Source organism: Miscanthus floridulus, chromosome 3 (genome assembly GCF_019320115.1).
Source record: "Miscanthus floridulus cultivar M001 chromosome 3, ASM1932011v1, whole genome shotgun sequence".
In the NCBI taxonomy this organism is placed as follows: domain Eukaryota; kingdom Viridiplantae; phylum Streptophyta; class Magnoliopsida; order Poales; family Poaceae; genus Miscanthus; species Miscanthus floridulus.
Genome location: NC_089582.1, coordinates 110,778,614 through 110,794,256, shown reverse-complemented (window position 1 = coordinate 110,794,256; position 15,643 = coordinate 110,778,614). Strand labels below are relative to the sequence as shown.

The 15,643-nt window shown below is 41.7% G+C and overlaps 4 protein-coding genes across 4 annotated transcripts; 3 read left to right on the top strand and 1 right to left on the bottom strand.

Moving 5' to 3' along the window:
* Window positions 1-372: 372 nt before the first annotated feature.
* On the top strand, window positions 373-6,375 carry LOC136546463 (sodium/hydrogen exchanger 6-like). The gene is made up of 22 exons (XM_066538437.1): window positions 373-702; window positions 1,873-1,924; window positions 2,038-2,097; window positions 2,182-2,206; window positions 2,287-2,372; window positions 2,462-2,573; window positions 2,697-2,759; window positions 2,858-2,877; window positions 2,954-3,048; window positions 3,203-3,231; window positions 3,546-3,577; window positions 3,657-3,704; window positions 3,780-3,840; window positions 3,988-4,085; window positions 4,153-4,228; window positions 4,341-4,360; window positions 4,524-4,621; window positions 4,720-4,829; window positions 5,072-5,158; window positions 5,528-5,631; window positions 5,782-5,879; window positions 6,032-6,375. Exons 1-22 carry the CDS (start codon window positions 507-509, stop codon window positions 6,082-6,084), a joined length of 1,623 nt encoding a protein of 540 aa, XP_066394534.1. The 5' UTR covers window positions 373-506; the 3' UTR covers window positions 6,085-6,375.
* Window positions 6,376-6,722: 347 nt separating this feature from the next.
* On the top strand, window positions 6,723-10,126 carry LOC136542077 (heat shock protein 81-1-like). The gene is made up of 3 exons (XM_066534361.1): window positions 6,723-6,928; window positions 7,176-7,598; window positions 8,384-10,126. Exons 1-3 carry the CDS (start codon window positions 6,803-6,805, stop codon window positions 9,932-9,934), a joined length of 2,100 nt encoding a protein of 699 aa, XP_066390458.1. The 5' UTR covers window positions 6,723-6,802; the 3' UTR covers window positions 9,935-10,126.
* A 585-nt stretch (window positions 10,127-10,711) lies between these two features.
* LOC136546462 (uncharacterized) lies at window positions 10,712-11,489 on the top strand. Its single transcript, XM_066538436.1, has one exon. It carries the CDS (start codon window positions 10,911-10,913, stop codon window positions 11,265-11,267), a length of 357 nt encoding a protein of 118 aa, XP_066394533.1. The 5' UTR covers window positions 10,712-10,910; the 3' UTR covers window positions 11,268-11,489.
* A 1,028-nt stretch (window positions 11,490-12,517) lies between these two features.
* Window positions 12,518-14,650, bottom strand: LOC136544215 (uncharacterized). Its single transcript, XM_066536447.1, has 4 exons — window positions 14,483-14,650; window positions 14,330-14,402; window positions 13,731-14,170; window positions 12,518-12,541 (listed from the first exon to the last, which is right to left on the bottom strand). The coding sequence occupies exons 1-4, from the start codon at window positions 14,648-14,650 to the stop codon at window positions 12,518-12,520; spliced, it is 705 nt and encodes a 234-aa protein (XP_066392544.1).
* Between the last annotated feature and the right edge of the window lie 993 nt (window positions 14,651-15,643).

Genomic DNA, 15,643 nt, shown 5'->3' with positions numbered 1-15,643 from the left:
TATAGGAGATAAGAGATATAGATTTGGTGTCATAAACTTTAATATGTTTTTACATATATTTAGTCAGAGCAGGCTAGCCAAGGCTAGGCTCATGCAACTGCTTGTTGTTTACTGAATTAAAAAAAACAAGCTGAAAGTAAGATTTTAAAAAGAGCTCTTACTTTTTTTTGAGCAAAGCTCTTACCTTGGCTACTGTCCGATCCGATCCACCCATCTGGAGACCCCAGGCCCGTATCTCTTCCCGCCGAATCCATTCCGTCCGCCACATTGTGGAGGCCCACAACCGAGTCCTAAATCCAGTCCGTTGGACCAGCAGAAAACGCATCCACGATCGTCCGTCTCCGCCACCCTCCTCGCCTCTCCGTTCGGCCGAGTCCAGTCTCCAGTCCGCAACGGAAGGAGAGGAGGCGTCGACCGCGCAGCGCAAGCGTCGAGGGAAAATCGCACCAACCCGGGGCGAACGAATCGTCGGAGAAGGTCGGGGAGGAGCTCTAGAGGGTGCGGGAATGGAGACGGGGGTTGCCGTGGCGGCGGCGCCTCATGTTGCTTCGGCCACGGGATCGGGGACGGTGGAGGAGCAAGCGGCGGGGGTCGGCATCTTGCTTCAGATATCGATGCTCGTGCTCTCGTTCGTGCTCGGGCACATCCTACGCCGCCGAAAGTTCTACTACATCCCCGAGGCCAGCGGCTCCCTCCTGATCGGTGCGTACGCGTACCCCGTCCGCCACCTTGATCCTCGTAGTTTTGTTTGCTAGAATTTCGAAATGCCTATCAGCACATTCGGAGCTGGGGATTCTAAAATTCAAGTGGTTGGGGGATGGTAAGATAAATGCGACCGGATCATTTGGGGTTTGGGGGATGTTATGAGTCCGGCTATTACAAATGCAAGTTGCGACGTGGAGCGTTCGCCAAAGCAAATGTTCAACTGGCATAGGATAGTTTAGTTTTTCTTTTATTTGAGAGAAATATGAGAGTGTTTTTAAGGGGACCTTGGTTCGATGAACAAAAAATGCACGCACCATACTGTATGGTTCCATTAGTATTATTTATCTACATTGTTAGATCGCAGCCTTCTGATTCTACTATCATGGCGTGTCAATAGCTGTAATTTGTCTGCGCTTTGCAGGAGAGAAAATGAGCCTGCATCTTGGCATTTTTCACTGAAGGATGCTTGTTATCCTGATCAGCTATCTTGTTGCTGCTAGAAACTGGTTTAGCTTTTATGATAAGTGAGGGTTTAAGATGAATGTGACATTTGGATGGATTATAATATTACTAACACTACTTATTTTCTATCTACTAACCTTAAGAATAGAACCTCTAGTAACATGGGTCACTTTTAGAGTCAGATAATATGTTAAGTCTATGTTCACTTTCACACTTCAGTTACTAGATATTTGGTCAGTTAATGCCACATGTCAATGTGCTCGATCTATGGCAGGCCAATGTCTATGCATTATTCTCAGCTGAATAGGTCTTGCTTGTTAATTCAATAATGTTGTTCTAATGAAATCGAATGCTGATTTTCTGCTTTTTGCTTAAAACAATTGTCTGCTTCATGTGACACGTGTTATGTCACTTGCTAGGACTCAGGAGTTAATGTGTTTACCTATAAAACCTAACGCAGGCATTCTTATAGTTGATAGCCATGCTCATGAGTTGCCAAGTTGATTTGACTTACTTTTCTTAATAATATGAATTACTTAGGGCCTTTAGGCATGTACCAGAATAGGAATAGTCATGTTATCTTTAATTGGTACCGTGAACTACTAAACTGTTATACAAGTTTCTTCTGGTAAACTGAAGCTTTTAGGATTGCACCATGTACCTGATGAGAAATGAGAAATCATTTAGTATTTTTTTTGGTGTCAGGGATGATTGTTGGAGGGCTTGCTAACATATCAAACACTCAGAAAAACATCAGGTGTGTGTCTTACATCTCTTACTCCTTTTGGTTGACCAAATAATCTCCACAAAAGCATTGCTGTTAGTTAGTTTTTGAACCTGTTTGATGTTTCTTTCCTTTTGTCAATTCAGGAGATGGTTCAATTTTCGGGAGGACTTCTTCCTTCTCTTCTTACTGCCTCCGATTATATTATATCCTTGATGATTGTATTCTGCTTTTATTTCTTATTGCTTATTGTGGAATTTTTTTTTATGTTTTACTTGACTGCATCTTACCCAGTCAGGATTCAGCTTAGCACCAGTAAGCGTTGGATCTTGAGGCCCTTTAGTTGCTTAGCATATCAGGAACAGTTAATCATTATATTATTATTTATTTTATAGAAACCATTCTTTTCGAACTTTGATGCTATCATAACATTTGCAATCCTGGGAACCTTCATTGCCTCCATTGTTACCGGTCTTTTAGTGTAAGAACCCATTTCTATTCCATCCATACGTTTTCATATTTATTTATTCCATTGACAGATGGAAGTAATCTAATTTACACCTGTGTCAGCTACCTTGGTGGGTTACTATACATTGTCTACAGGCTCCCACTGGTGGAGTGTATGATGTTTGGTGCTCTTGTATCAGCAACTGATCCTGTGACAGTTTTGTCTATATTTCAGGTTTCTGCCACCACTTATCAAATACTCAAAGAATTTGTGCATGTTTTGCTGCTATGTTGAAACACATTCTTACATACCTCTCATATCTACTGTTATCTTGAAAGAATGTTTATGGAATTGCAGGAGCTTGGCACTGATACAAATCTATATGCACTGGTTTTTGGGGAATCAGTTTTAAATGACGCTGTATGCAGAAACTTTTCCATACCTCATACCCTTTGTTTAAATTTTTTCTACTGATGCTTATAAAATTCTCGGTACCCTTCTATGGTCTGTCATTTAAGGTGGCTATATCCTTGTACAGGTGAGGATGTGCTTTCTGAGTTGTGTTTTTTATTTCTTATTCGAAGAATCCTATTTTGAATAGCTTTACCTCTCAGGACTATGGCATCTATGAGGACGCACCATTCTGGAAAGAACTTTTTCCTTGTAATTCTGAGGTTTCTTGAAAATTTTGTTGGATCAATGTCATCAGGTATTTTGTAGTTCTTTATGTATATCAGAACAGATTCCGAGCAGCCTATAATCTAGTTGTCTTAATCAGATTATTCCCACTCATTTTTATGATTGTTTGTAAACATTTATATGTTGTTTCACATTTGACCTTGTAATGACCTTTTCTCATGCAGGCATCGGTGTTGGACTAATTTCCGCTCTCATATCCTTTAATCTAACTTTACTTCTTAAAAATGAACATGATTAATCTTGAAAGCTATGAGGAGGTTTGGCTTCTTTTATAGTAAGTCTTGTTCACTCATGGGGATTTTTTTAGCACATACAAGTTGAAGCTCACCCAAAAAGGGCTGACAGCTATGTAGACTGCAAAAATCTGCACTAGATCTTAAAAGTTTCCCCCCAAATTCTGCAACTTCCATTTTCAAGACATCCTTTTTGCACCAGCACCACATAGATGTGTTTTTGTACTTTTGTCAAGTCATGTCTCAACTTTGCCAGTCCTTAATTCGGTCAAACCTCTTCAAGTATGCAGCACTGGGCGTTGAGAAGTAAGTAAAAGTTGGCACTTGTAGTTTGTCTGAAACTGGATCCCGTCACATAGACAACTAAACTTTGTATCATTTTCAGCCTTCACAACCTGGAGAGTTGCTTGTTTGTGCTTTTTCCATACTTCTCGTGAGACTTATTTGAACTTCATTTATTTTTATGTTTCATTTAAAGGTTTCTGTTAGTTACCATCATATGTACTAGGTACATGCTAGCAGAAGGCATTGGTCTATCTGGCATTGTTTCTATTCTCTTCACTGGTATTGTAAGTTCAACTCCAATAATTTACCATGGATCTTGTTCTAGGCTTTAGTACTGGACTCGGAAAATACTTTTATTTATCTTATGAGTTGTAGCTGCAAAATTCAGTTTTGCGAACCTCAGTTGCTTACTAAAAGAATTTTACTTCCAGGTGATGAAGAGATACACATTCTCTAACTTATCAGACGATTCTCAGCATTTTACAGCTCGCTTTTTTCATCTTCTTTCTTCACTAGCAGAAGCTTTCGTGTAAGTCTAGTTTCAGCTTGCATATGCAAACAACTCTAGATGATGAGTTGGCTGTGCTTCTATTCAGGTTCATATACATGGGAGTTGATATTGCAATGGAACGTCAAAGCTGGTCACATATTGGATTCATATTTTTCTCAATTGTATCCTTCTGTTGGATTGAACCACCAAACCTCTACTATGCACTGTACATAATGAAATATGTTTCTATTTTTCTGTTGCTTCCTTAATCTGTTGTTTATCAATGACGTGTAGATCTTCATACTACTTGCAAGGTATCATTTGGCTAATCGAAAATCCCCCCTTATTTTCTTTGATTTGGGATGTTTATCAACTTGATTGACTGGTTTTGGAAAATGCTTTCCAGTTTCCACTTTCTTTTTGGTAATAGGCTGCTTATCTACATTTTCAGTTTCTCATCTCGTTTTGATTTTGAAGGGCTGCAAATGTCTTCTCTTGTGCATACATACTGAATTTGGCACGACCTCCACATTGCCAAATACCTAGGCAATATCAGCAGGCTCTTTGGTATAGTGGTATGTGTGCAATAAAACATGTTCACTTTCGATAATTCTGCCATAAACTATGACGTCATATATTTTCATGCTTCTAAGTACTGATGCTGCTTATTCAGGGCTTAGAGGAGCTATGGCTTTTGCCCTCGCTCTTCAGTCTGTTCATGATCTTCCGGATGGACATGGCGAGACAATTTTTACTGCTACCACATCTATTGTTGTTCTAACTGTAAGCCGCTGGGTGTAATTCTTTCCACATTATATAAAAAATAACTTTTTTTTTAAAGTAAATAAAAATGAACTTAGGATATCTGTATGGAAATGATTTGGATGGTATGCCTCTGAATTTTGTGATCCTACATAACAAGGCCTTGCTTCAAATGCAGAATGCTACTTGATTTGAATTGAATTTATCCTTTGGAATTCTTTCAAAATTCTGGCATAAATAACCCTAACATGGCAATGTTCAAGGTACTCCTTATTGGTGGCTCAACTGGAACAATGCTTGAGGCTCTACAGGTAGTTGGGGACAGCACCCGTTATCACCAACTGTATGAGGTAACTTCTTTTGCAATGTGTAACAACAATAAAACACTTTTGTTCTTTTCGAGTCATCCAGTGCATTGTAACCTTAATGCCAATTGGTACTAAAAAAAGATATACACACATTGCATTCCTTGCACCGACACCCCCCAGTGTTTCTCTACAGAAATGCACTCTATTTGTCATCTGCATAGAAAATTACAAACACGACAGGGGTTGTGATCACCATGTTGTGGTTTTTTTTTGGGTGCTTACAAACGGGCCATTAATGTTGTCCAATGCCGTTAAATCATTAATTCAAGTATTTTATTTGTATTCAACTTTATACATCATGAGTGTTACTGGTTCATTCTGTATTATAAATGGCTTGCTTGGTAACTGCAGGAGAATTCTAATGGCAACGAGATTGGTTACATGGGACAAAATTATGATGAAGGAGCATCCACTTCAAGCAAATTCAGATCTAAACTTAGAGATCTAAGGAGAAGGTGAACTAACTAGCTCCTGTTATTGAAATGCTGCTGATCTCGTTTGATTTTTTTACAACCTCTAGTTTTTTATTTATTGTGTTAACCTATTACAATAGAGCAAGCAAGTGCTGCTTCTCACTCCGGTAATTCAATTCTCTTATTATGCAGCACCTCGTCTTTCGCTTTACTGGACAAAAATTACCTTACTCCTATTTTCACTTTGCGAAATGGAGACTGCGATGATGATAGTACTACAGAAAGTCCCAGTAAGAGAACTCGTCCCTGTAACTTAGATACTCTTTCCTTAAAGATTTTCCTCACTTTATTCCCATTCCTTGTTATCCAACATCTACGAAGTGAACCTTTATCAAGTTGACTGTTCCTTGGGACTAACTATAGCTCTTGGATGCAAATGCAGATGAAGAATTGACGGTATCCAGAGGGCCTGGGGATTTGGAGGTACATGATTGATGACTGCATATATGAAGTGCTTATCTTCCAGGAATCTACACGATACTCCTTGTACCTTTCTCGACGACCCAAGGTGGAAAGTGCACCAGACATTCGAACATAGCATTGCCATTATTATCAAGCTATAAACATTAGTTAGTTAGGATAGTTCGACGTAAGTAGTCTTTGTACGTAGAGTTATATATATAGGTGGAATTTATCAACCTTGAAATTCTGTTCTGGTCCGTTCCATTAGAAACTTTGTGTGTATTGTTCCCACAAATCTTCCGCGAGCAGAACTTTTTTCCTATATTCGTGAATTTGTTTGAAATTCTGAATGTCAAATATAGGCCCTAGAAATCAGATTCTTACTGGGACTGGGAAATACGTCCCTCAACGTTCCAACCAAATGTCCAATACGCATTACTTTAGCAAGCATTGCGAAAGTTAAGAGAGACAATGCAATAATGGAGACCTTCCATACTTGGTGGGCCAGAAAGCGCAAGGCCTGGACGGCCACACGCGCGTAGCACATGCCCGGGGGCCCAAATGGCACCCACCAGCAGCGAACGAGTCAATGCTCCAGTCTCGCCGGCTTCTAGGCCCATGTGGAACATTCCAGAACTGCGGCACCACATAAATACTCCGCTACCCCGAACCTTGCCGACCCTCTCGATCCGAAAATCCTTCCAACCCTAGCCGCCTCCTGCAAGCTTCAGAGCTCAGGAATCAGGGCGCCATGGCGACGGAGACGGAGACCTTCGCCTTTCAGGCTGAGATCAACCAGCTGCTCTCCCTCATCATCAACACCTTCTACTCCAACAAGGAGATCTTCCTCCGCGAGCTCATCTCCAACTCATCCGATGTAAGTACCCCCCGTTCAAATGTCGAAGTCTGGATGCATCTTAGCGCGTTAGAGTTTAATAGGTTGTATGCGTTTTTTGCGTTACTGTTTGGGTTGCTATGGCGTGATTACACACTGCGAGATGTGCAATCTTTTCGGCAGCCATCCGAATCTGTGCAGCTCGCGCTTTCTAAGCGGTTAATACTGTTTCTGACGTTTGATTTTGCGCTCTGACTTCAGTGCTGTTTTTTCTGTGCGACTTTTGCAGGCATTGGACAAGATCAGGTTCGAGAGCCTCACTGACAAGAGCAAGCTCGATGCGCAGCCTGAGTTGTTCGTCCACATTGTGCCAGACAAGGCTTCGAACACGCTCTCCATCATCGACAGCGGCATCGGCATGACCAAGTCCGACCTCGTCAACAACCTCGGTACCATCGCCAGGTCCGGGACTAAGGAGTTCATGGAAGCCCTTGCTGCCGGCGCTGATGTGTCCATGATTGGCCAGTTCGGTGTCGGTTTCTACTCTGCCTACCTCGTCGCCGAGAGAGTTGTCGTGACCACCAAGCATAACGATGACGAACAGTACGTGTGGGAATCCCAAGCGGGCGGGTCGTTCACTGTGACTCGTGACACGTCCGGGGAGCAGCTTGGCAGGGGAACTAAGATCACACTGTTCCTCAAGGACGATCAGGTATGCTGGAAGCTGGATCAATCAAAGCTCGTTATTATGCTATCTGTTGCAATGCATGATTTAATCATGTTCTAGTTGCATAATCCAAGTATGCCTGTGTTTTGTCTAGCTGTCCTTTAACTATCCTGTACAACTGATACTGATAGTACTACAGGGCTTCTGGTTACTAGGAATTGTTCTTTTTTATACTAGACTAGATAGATTACTGTTATGCCTGATGCTGTCTATCCGTCCTAAGATGGTAAATTTTAGCTAAGATGGTTATATTGGGATATGTTAACTTTTATATGCTTGCTTTTCTGTATTCATTGTAACATAAACTGTGAACTATCACTGTCTTAAATGGAGTAATATCAAGGTTTGATCTATACCTGCACCATGATATTAGAGTTGTGGCTATAGTGTTCTGTGCCTAGCTGAGTTTGACATGTAAAATGTCATTGTAATCGGGGTACATATTTTTTGAACTGACAGATTTGTGCCTTAATTTTTGGGTATACATATTTTCCTCTGCTGTCCATAATGTTTATAATACAATGAACTAATTTTTATAGTTATATGATAGTATATGATTGTATTCTTCTTTGTGAATTAGTAATGTTTATTTTTCTGCTTGTTTTGCTATATTCATTGTGTAGTATATTCTCTCTTAAAATTATTCTCCTGTCGATTGCCTCATTGATGCTTAAGTAACATGTTTGCTTGTTCTGTGTAATGAAGTGAAGTGAGTTGTTGTAAAACCTGCTGGTGTTGCTTGAACTCACCTTTCAACTTCTCTCTTGCAGTTGGAATACCTTGAGGAGCGGCGCCTTAAGGATCTGGTCAAGAAGCACTCTGAGTTCATCAGCTACCCCATCTCCCTGTGGACTGAAAAGACAACAGAGAAGGAAATTTCTGATGACGAAGATGAGGAAGAGAAGAAAGATGCTGAGGAGGGCAAGGTTGAGGATGTTGACGAGGAGAAGGAAGAGAAAGAAAAAAAGAAAAAGAAAATCAAGGAGGTTTCTCATGAGTGGTCATTGATCAACAAGCAGAAGCCCATCTGGATGAGGAAGCCAGAAGAGATCACGAAGGAAGAATATGCTGCCTTCTACAAGAGCTTGACAAATGACTGGGAGGAGCATCTGGCTGTGAAGCACTTCTCTGTGGAGGGTCAGCTGGAGTTCAAGGCTGTTCTCTTTGTTCCTAAGAGGGCCCCCTTTGATCTCTTTGACACCAAGAAGAAGCAAAACAACATCAAGCTCTATGTGCGCCGGGTGTTCATCATGGACAACTGTGAGGAGCTGATCCCTGAGTGGCTGAGCTTTGTTAAGGGTATTGTTGACTCTGAGGACCTTCCCCTCAACATCTCTCGTGAGACTCTTCAGCAGAACAAGATCCTGAAGGTGATCCGCAAGAACCTCGTGAAGAAGTGTGTTGAGCTCTTCTTTGAGATTGCTGAGAACAAGGAAGACTACAACAAGTTTTATGAGGCTTTCTCCAAGAACCTCAAGCTTGGCATCCATGAGGACTCGCAGAACAGGAGCAAGATTGCTGAGCTTCTGAGATACCACTCCACCAAGAGCGGTGATGAGCTGACCAGCCTCAAGGACTATGTGACCAGGATGAAGGAGGGACAGAACGACATCTACTATATCACTGGTGAGAGCAAGAAGGCAGTGGAGAACTCCCCCTTCCTGGAGAAGCTGAAGAAGAGGGGCTACGAGGTCCTGTACATGGTTGATGCCATTGACGAGTATGCTGTTGGTCAGCTCAAGGAGTTTGAGGGCAAGAAACTTGTTTCTGCCACCAAGGAGGGTCTGAAGCTTGATGAGACCGAGGACGAGAAGAAGAGGAAGGAGGAGCTGAAGGAGAAGTTTGAGGGGCTGTGCAAAGTCATCAAGGAGGTTCTTGGTGACAAGGTTGAGAAGGTGGTGGTGTCTGACCGCGTTGTGGACTCACCGTGCTGTCTTGTCACTGGTGAGTATGGCTGGACGGCCAACATGGAGAGGATCATGAAGGCGCAGGCTCTGAGGGACTCGAGCATGGCGGGCTACATGTCGAGCAAAAAGACTATGGAGATCAACCCGGAGAACCCAATCATGGATGAGCTCCGCAAGCGTGCCGAGGCTGACAAGAATGACAAGTCAGTCAAGGATCTCGTTATGCTGCTGTTCGAGACTTCTCTTCTGACCTCGGGCTTCAGCCTGGACGACCCCAACACCTTCGGCACCAGAATCCACCGCATGCTCAAGCTCGGTCTGAGCATCGATGAGGACGAGTCTGCGGAGGCTGAAGCTGAGATGCCTCCGCTGGAGGACGACGCCGGCGAGAGCAAGATGGAGGAGGTCGACTAAGCCTGGCGGCTGCCATTTTATCCTTAGTTATTTGCTTCGTAGCCGTCTTCTGTTCGATGCTTTTGGCCCGTATCTATTTTGTGTTCGCCAGCTACGGGAGTGTGGATCAGCTTTTATCCGTGGCATTGTGTTACCTTTCGAACAGTTTGTCGATGCTCGTAATGCAATAGTATGTATTACAAGTTCTTATTATGTCTTTTGATTGGTTATTAAGTATAAATATTTATAGCTCTTTGTGGTGCTAGACTTCGGAATCATTCTGTTGCACTGCCGGCGGTGCCACTACCCTTTAAATTGGATATTTGGATCATGTTATTCTAAGTTGTAGAGCCCTTAAATTGGAGCATGCTATTCAAAGTTGCAGAGCATGTGTTGTCACAAAAAAAAAATGCAGAGCATGAGGTCGAGCATTGTTTTGGGCTTTTGGCGAATTCCGACTTAGGTGGAAGTACTTGGATAGAAAAGTTTCCATCGTATGCTCTGTTTTAATTTTTTGTCATAGTTTTTCAGAAATTGTTATTAAAAAATTCAGAAAAAAAAGAAAAGAACACTCAATTCTCATTTGTCCAAGTCCAATACCTAGAACGACCTTCCTTATGTTTCAGATCGCCATGGAGACATGGAGTTGCCAGGTATACCGTATACATACTGCTTTAGTGCTTTTGCGTTCCTGTGTACTGTAGTCCTTGGCTGTTAACTGAGTTGCTGCTCAGCTCTCCCTTTTCCCTGAGCCTATAAAACGTTTCGTGTTCTTGAACGAGAGTACGAGACGACGATTCGTGTTCCCATCCTTTGTTCGGCACCACGCCGCTCCGTGAACAGGCGAGGTGGCCATAGCGCGCGGCTCTAGGTTCCTATAAATGGAGGCGCGATTCCGTCGTGTGGGATCACAAAACTTCGTGCAAGCACCTAATCCACAAGAAAAGGGGGGAAAGGAACAATCGCGAGCAGCGAATCAAGCCAAGGGTACACGGAGATGGAGGCGACCAAGGAGCGGCAGCAGCAGCAGCGGAAGGCCGCCGCCGAGGGCGACAGCGACACGGTGCAGCTGCCGACGGAGACGAGCCCGTACGTGCAGTACGAAGGCCTCGAGGACTACAAGATGCGCGGCTACGGCGCGCAGGGCCACCTCCCCGTCTCCGACGTGCCCCACGGCGGCACCGGCACCGAGGCGCCCACAGTCCCAGGCACCGCCATCCCCGTGGCGAAGCCGAAGCGCCCCGACGACGTCCAGCCTCAGCGAGACCTGGGAGGAGGTGGAGGAGGAGCAGGGGCCGTCAGGCGCCCCGGGGGCACGGCCACCGACGCCATCAACCGCCACGGCGTGCCGTAGCTTTAGCTTGGTTTTGGCAGGGTCTGGTCAGCGCGCGCGTCTTGGCCGATGCGCAGCACACATGACCGAGCCTTGAGGCTTGCTTTGGCAGCGGAGGCCAATTAACCCTGGGCAGATAACCCTGTATGTGGAAATATTTGGATTTTGATTCCCGCCTCTGCCCCAGAAATGTTTGGAAATATCATGAATGTTTCCCACTTTCTCTGATTTTGTGGAACCAGAAACAATACCAATATTCATTAGATCAATGTCACTTTGCGTTGATGTTATCACAGATCGATGTCAGCTTTGCAACAGGTTTGCATTGATGTCCTAGAGAATCAAGAAAAATCAGATTTTTTTTTGAATAATACGAGGAATCCACCACACAGACTAATGTCAACCACAACATTTTCATGAAAATAATACATGGAAAATCACAAAAACCAAAATAATGCAAATAATTGAGTAACATGAGAAGTCCGCATCAAGAATATGGAATGATAATTTTTTTGACATAGTTTAATACATAGAAAATTTAATTCAAGTGGCAAATTCAACCTAGCTAATCCATTTGTCACCAAATCATAGATCAAATCCATCCAGATATCCAAGACATATAATCAAAAAAAAATTATGGTTTAACTCCTTTCATAATCGATGTTCGAGATAAAAAAAAGAACTCCTTTATATAAGCTTCTCACATAGGCACTGCAGCTAGTAAAAATAATTTTTTTCTCAAATCATACATTTGCTTCCACACAAAGAGCCCTGCAGGTAAACAAAGAAAAACATTAGTAGCTAGAGACATACCTAAAGTAAACTAATCTAGTGCTGTTAGGATACATCAACTTGAACCAAGGGTAAACATGTGGCATGCCACAGCAAATACTGTCATTACTACGTACAATAGTATTCATAGGTAAAATAGCTTGCAGCTACAAGCCTACAGGACTAATTCATAGGTAAGTGCTCAAAACATTGATGAATACCATACCCTAATTTATTAGTAAACTTTGCTGAAATAAAATTGCATAACTTTGTACAAGGAAGAAAAGGTTGCTGGCTCAGGGAAGGAAAGTGCTCAGAACTACGTAGATGCTTAGATAAATAACAAGTGTCAACCTAGGCTAACAGAAACACAGAAGCAATGTGTTGCCTGACAAATCAGTTAAGGGAAACATCAATTAATTTGAGGATGGTCACAGATTAGTGTCAACAATTGTAGTCAATATCAAGCTGTAAGTTGACTGCATCATCGTCTAAAAATCTTATTCACTGAAAGTAATCAATATCTGAAAATCAGTACATGTTAACACAGTCAAACAATAGATGATAACTCAGTTCACTGAAAGTCATTTAAATGTAAACAGAAAAAGATATGTACTGAATTAATCACAGAAACGGATATGAACTATCTCATAGCTGCCAATTCATGATTCATAAAAAAATGACTGCTCCTACTCATATATGCCAATTCATGATTCACAAAAAAAATCTCATAGCTTTGATGACTGCTAAAAGAATCCTTTGATGGCTAGGTCGTCATTGAACTCCCATTGCCATGCTATATTCTTGTGCTCATCAACATCTTCGTTATTTAGGATACTATTGTCTTTGTTGAACCAGGAAGCAAGTGATTTCACGTACACCCCCTACCAAGAGTGTGCAGCCAGCTATGGCATAGGAAGTAAACTAAGAACTAAGGCTCTCATTAATTCACCAAGCCACTACGTAGGTTACACTCAGAGCACGTTGCTAGAATGGTCATTATAACCTCCACCTGATGCATCTACATTTTTGATAGATGTAGTTTTACACAACTCAGAAAACGTGAGAATTGGTATATGGTTCCCGGAATACTTGAAGGGCTTGTAACACTAGTTTTAAACTTGGTATATGATTCACAAAGAATTCACAAAGAAAACATGAGAATTGGTATATGATTCACAAAGAAGTCCCATTGGCATATCTGAAAACTTTAAACATCTCATAGCTGCCAATTCATGACTGCTCATAAATGTCCTCTATCTCTATCTATCCGTCCATCCCTCCTACTCATATATGCCAATTCATGATTCACAAAAAAGAGAGAAAAACACAAAGGATAAGCAGACAAGTTTTCTGCTACAGATATGTTAATTATCCACACATATAGAAGCAGCAGTAGCATACTACGCAGAACAGGTAATTCCTAGGCTAATAAAAAATAAGATCAATCGGCAGTCATAGCTGTTGGCAAGTGCAAGCTGTTGTTCAAATAATATACCTACATACAATGACTGCAGCTGCGTTTTTCTTCTCAATTCAAACATTGCGTCCACCAGCAATGCCGCCACTGATACCACTGCAAGTAAGCACAAGGAAAAGCATTAGCTGCTAAGGCATACCAAAGTAAACTAATCCAGTGGCAGCTAAGCATTACCTAATCTGTTGTTTGAGCCAAATCAAGCAAACATTTTTGTTTCACATTTTCATGAATACCTCCCTATCAATCTCAGATTTGAAGATATTCATAGCATACACCTTCTCCACATCAGTAAGTTCCATTGCATCCACTTCATCGAGACACTTGTCAACTGAAAATTCTTCGTCTTGTTTCTTCTTTTCATTCAGAGCTTCCATGGTTTTATTTGTTTGCATCTTCTTAAACTGCAGAAAACCATCAATAACAGCATCAATATGACTTTGCTTACGCTTTCTCCCACCACTCGTTCCTTGCACAAAATCTTGATTGGAAGGTGCAGACTGAGCTTCATTGCGTGCACTTGAGACGTCTAGCCCATCAAAAGTAGCACATGGACTTGTACTATCAGACACTATGACAGGAGCAACTAGAGCAGCTAGAGCAGCAATAGGAACAAGAGGAGCAGGCTGCAAGTGTTCAGTTGATGTGAAGTTTAGATCTCCTATAGCAACACTTCCTATGCAAAAAAATAGTGCATAATCATACTTTAAGTGCAGGCATACTATAACTTAAACTGAAAGCAGTGCACAGTCATACTATCAAGTTAGATGGTGCTTTACTCTCAAGTAGAACAATAAGGCTACATAAACTTAGAGAGAAGTTTCAAATAACATACCAGCATACAATGACATATAGTCTTCATGTAAAGGAAACGGCTTCTTCTGAAACCTAGCCATTTTTCCATTATCCTATTTAATACCAAGACAACATAGTTAGTACTTGCAACCAGAATATGGCAACAAATTTTTTTTCAGTGAAAAATTCTTACATTGATCAGTTTCTTCCATTTTTCTGGTTCCGCAATGACCATGGCCAATGAGTCATTCCAACCAACACCACTATCCTTTAACGCTACATGTATCGCCTTCCAGCTGCCCTTTAACTCCTTTTCCTTCTCTTGTAGCTGCTGCTTTGTGAAGCATGCTAAAGGATACATTTGGGTAAACTTCTCTGAGATACTTCTCCAACCCTCTCCACTCCATCCATTCTAACCCCTGAACAAGGGGATGTTCACATGGTCCCTCATAATGTCAACAAGCCCTTTCTCATATCTAGAGTTCCATGTAGCCCTTGCCTTCGATATTGCTGCAAGAAATAATTACAGAAATACATAACTCATAAAATATTATAGAATGTATTGGAGAATTTATTATAGAATATTGCATCACACAGAAATACATAACTCATAACATATTATAGAATGTATTGGAGAATTTATTACAGAATGTTGCATCACATAATGTATTACAGAAATACATAACTCATAAATTACATTCCAAACACTACTATCCTACACATTGTAGGCAGCCCACATCTGATTGGCTATCTGGTCTCATAGGGTATTTCCATGGTTTGATTCCATCTCACTTGGGTAGTTAGTGTCTCCCTCTGGCATGTCGACATAATTTGATGGGTTGATATTATCAGGTAGGATGTCTAGCCACTCTTCACTCCCATTCAACCCTCTAATGATGTTGCGAAACACAGCAGCAGCTGTTGGAATCATAACTTGAGATTTAATTGGGTAATGTGTCCCCACTTTCAGAATTGGAAACCACTTTTTGAGAACCCCAAAGGCCCTCTCAATGTGATTTCAAAAAATCGCATGCCAATAATTGAACAATTCCTTGTAGTTGGCATATGCATGTCCCCTCTGGCCACGTGAAAACTCTAGTTTGGTTTTAATGAATTGATGAAACCCTAAGTGCTAACCTAGTTTATCAAGTGATCATGACATAGGTAGCACATTCCAAGTGGCAAAGCAAATGAAGACCATGACATGATGATGGTGATGCCATGGTGATGATCAACCGCTTGGACTTGAAAAGAAGAAAAAGAAAAACAAAAGGCCCAAGGCAAAGGTATAAATGATAGAAGCTATTTTGTTTTGGTGATCAAGACATTTAGAGAGTGTGATCACATTTAGGTT

Bases quoted from the DNA above. Each gene is read 5' to 3' on its own strand.
- LOC136546463 (XM_066538437.1), top strand. From the start codon at position 507: ATGGAGACGGGGGTTGCCGTGGCGGCGGCGCCTCATGTTGCTTCGGCC. The intron at 4,361-4,523 runs GTATCATTTGGC...TTGATTTTGAAG, and splicing joins ATCTTCATACTACTTGCAAG to GGCTGCAAATGTCTTCTCTT. The intron at 5,159-5,527 runs GTAACTTCTTTT...TGGTAACTGCAG, and splicing joins GTTATCACCAACTGTATGAG to GAGAATTCTAATGGCAACGA.
- LOC136542077 (XM_066534361.1), top strand. From the start codon at position 6,803: ATGGCGACGGAGACGGAGACCTTCGCCTTTCAGGCTGAGATCAACCAG. The intron at 6,929-7,175 runs GTAAGTACCCCC...CGACTTTTGCAG, and splicing joins TCATCTCCAACTCATCCGAT to GCATTGGACAAGATCAGGTT. The intron at 7,599-8,383 runs GTATGCTGGAAG...TCTCTCTTGCAG, and splicing joins TGTTCCTCAAGGACGATCAG to TTGGAATACCTTGAGGAGCG.
- LOC136546462 (XM_066538436.1), top strand. From the start codon at position 10,911: ATGGAGGCGACCAAGGAGCGGCAGCAGCAGCAGCGGAAGGCCGCCGCC.
- LOC136544215 (XM_066536447.1), bottom strand. From the start codon at position 14,650: ATGTATCCTTTAGCATGCTTCACAAAGCAGCAGCTACAAGAGAAGGAA. The intron at 14,403-14,482 runs GTAAGAATTTTT...GGTATTAAATAG, and splicing joins AATGGAAGAAACTGATCAAT to GATAATGGAAAAATGGCTAG. The intron at 14,171-14,329 runs GTATGTTATTTG...TTTTTTGCATAG, and splicing joins CTATATGTCATTGTATGCTG to GAAGTGTTGCTATAGGAGAT.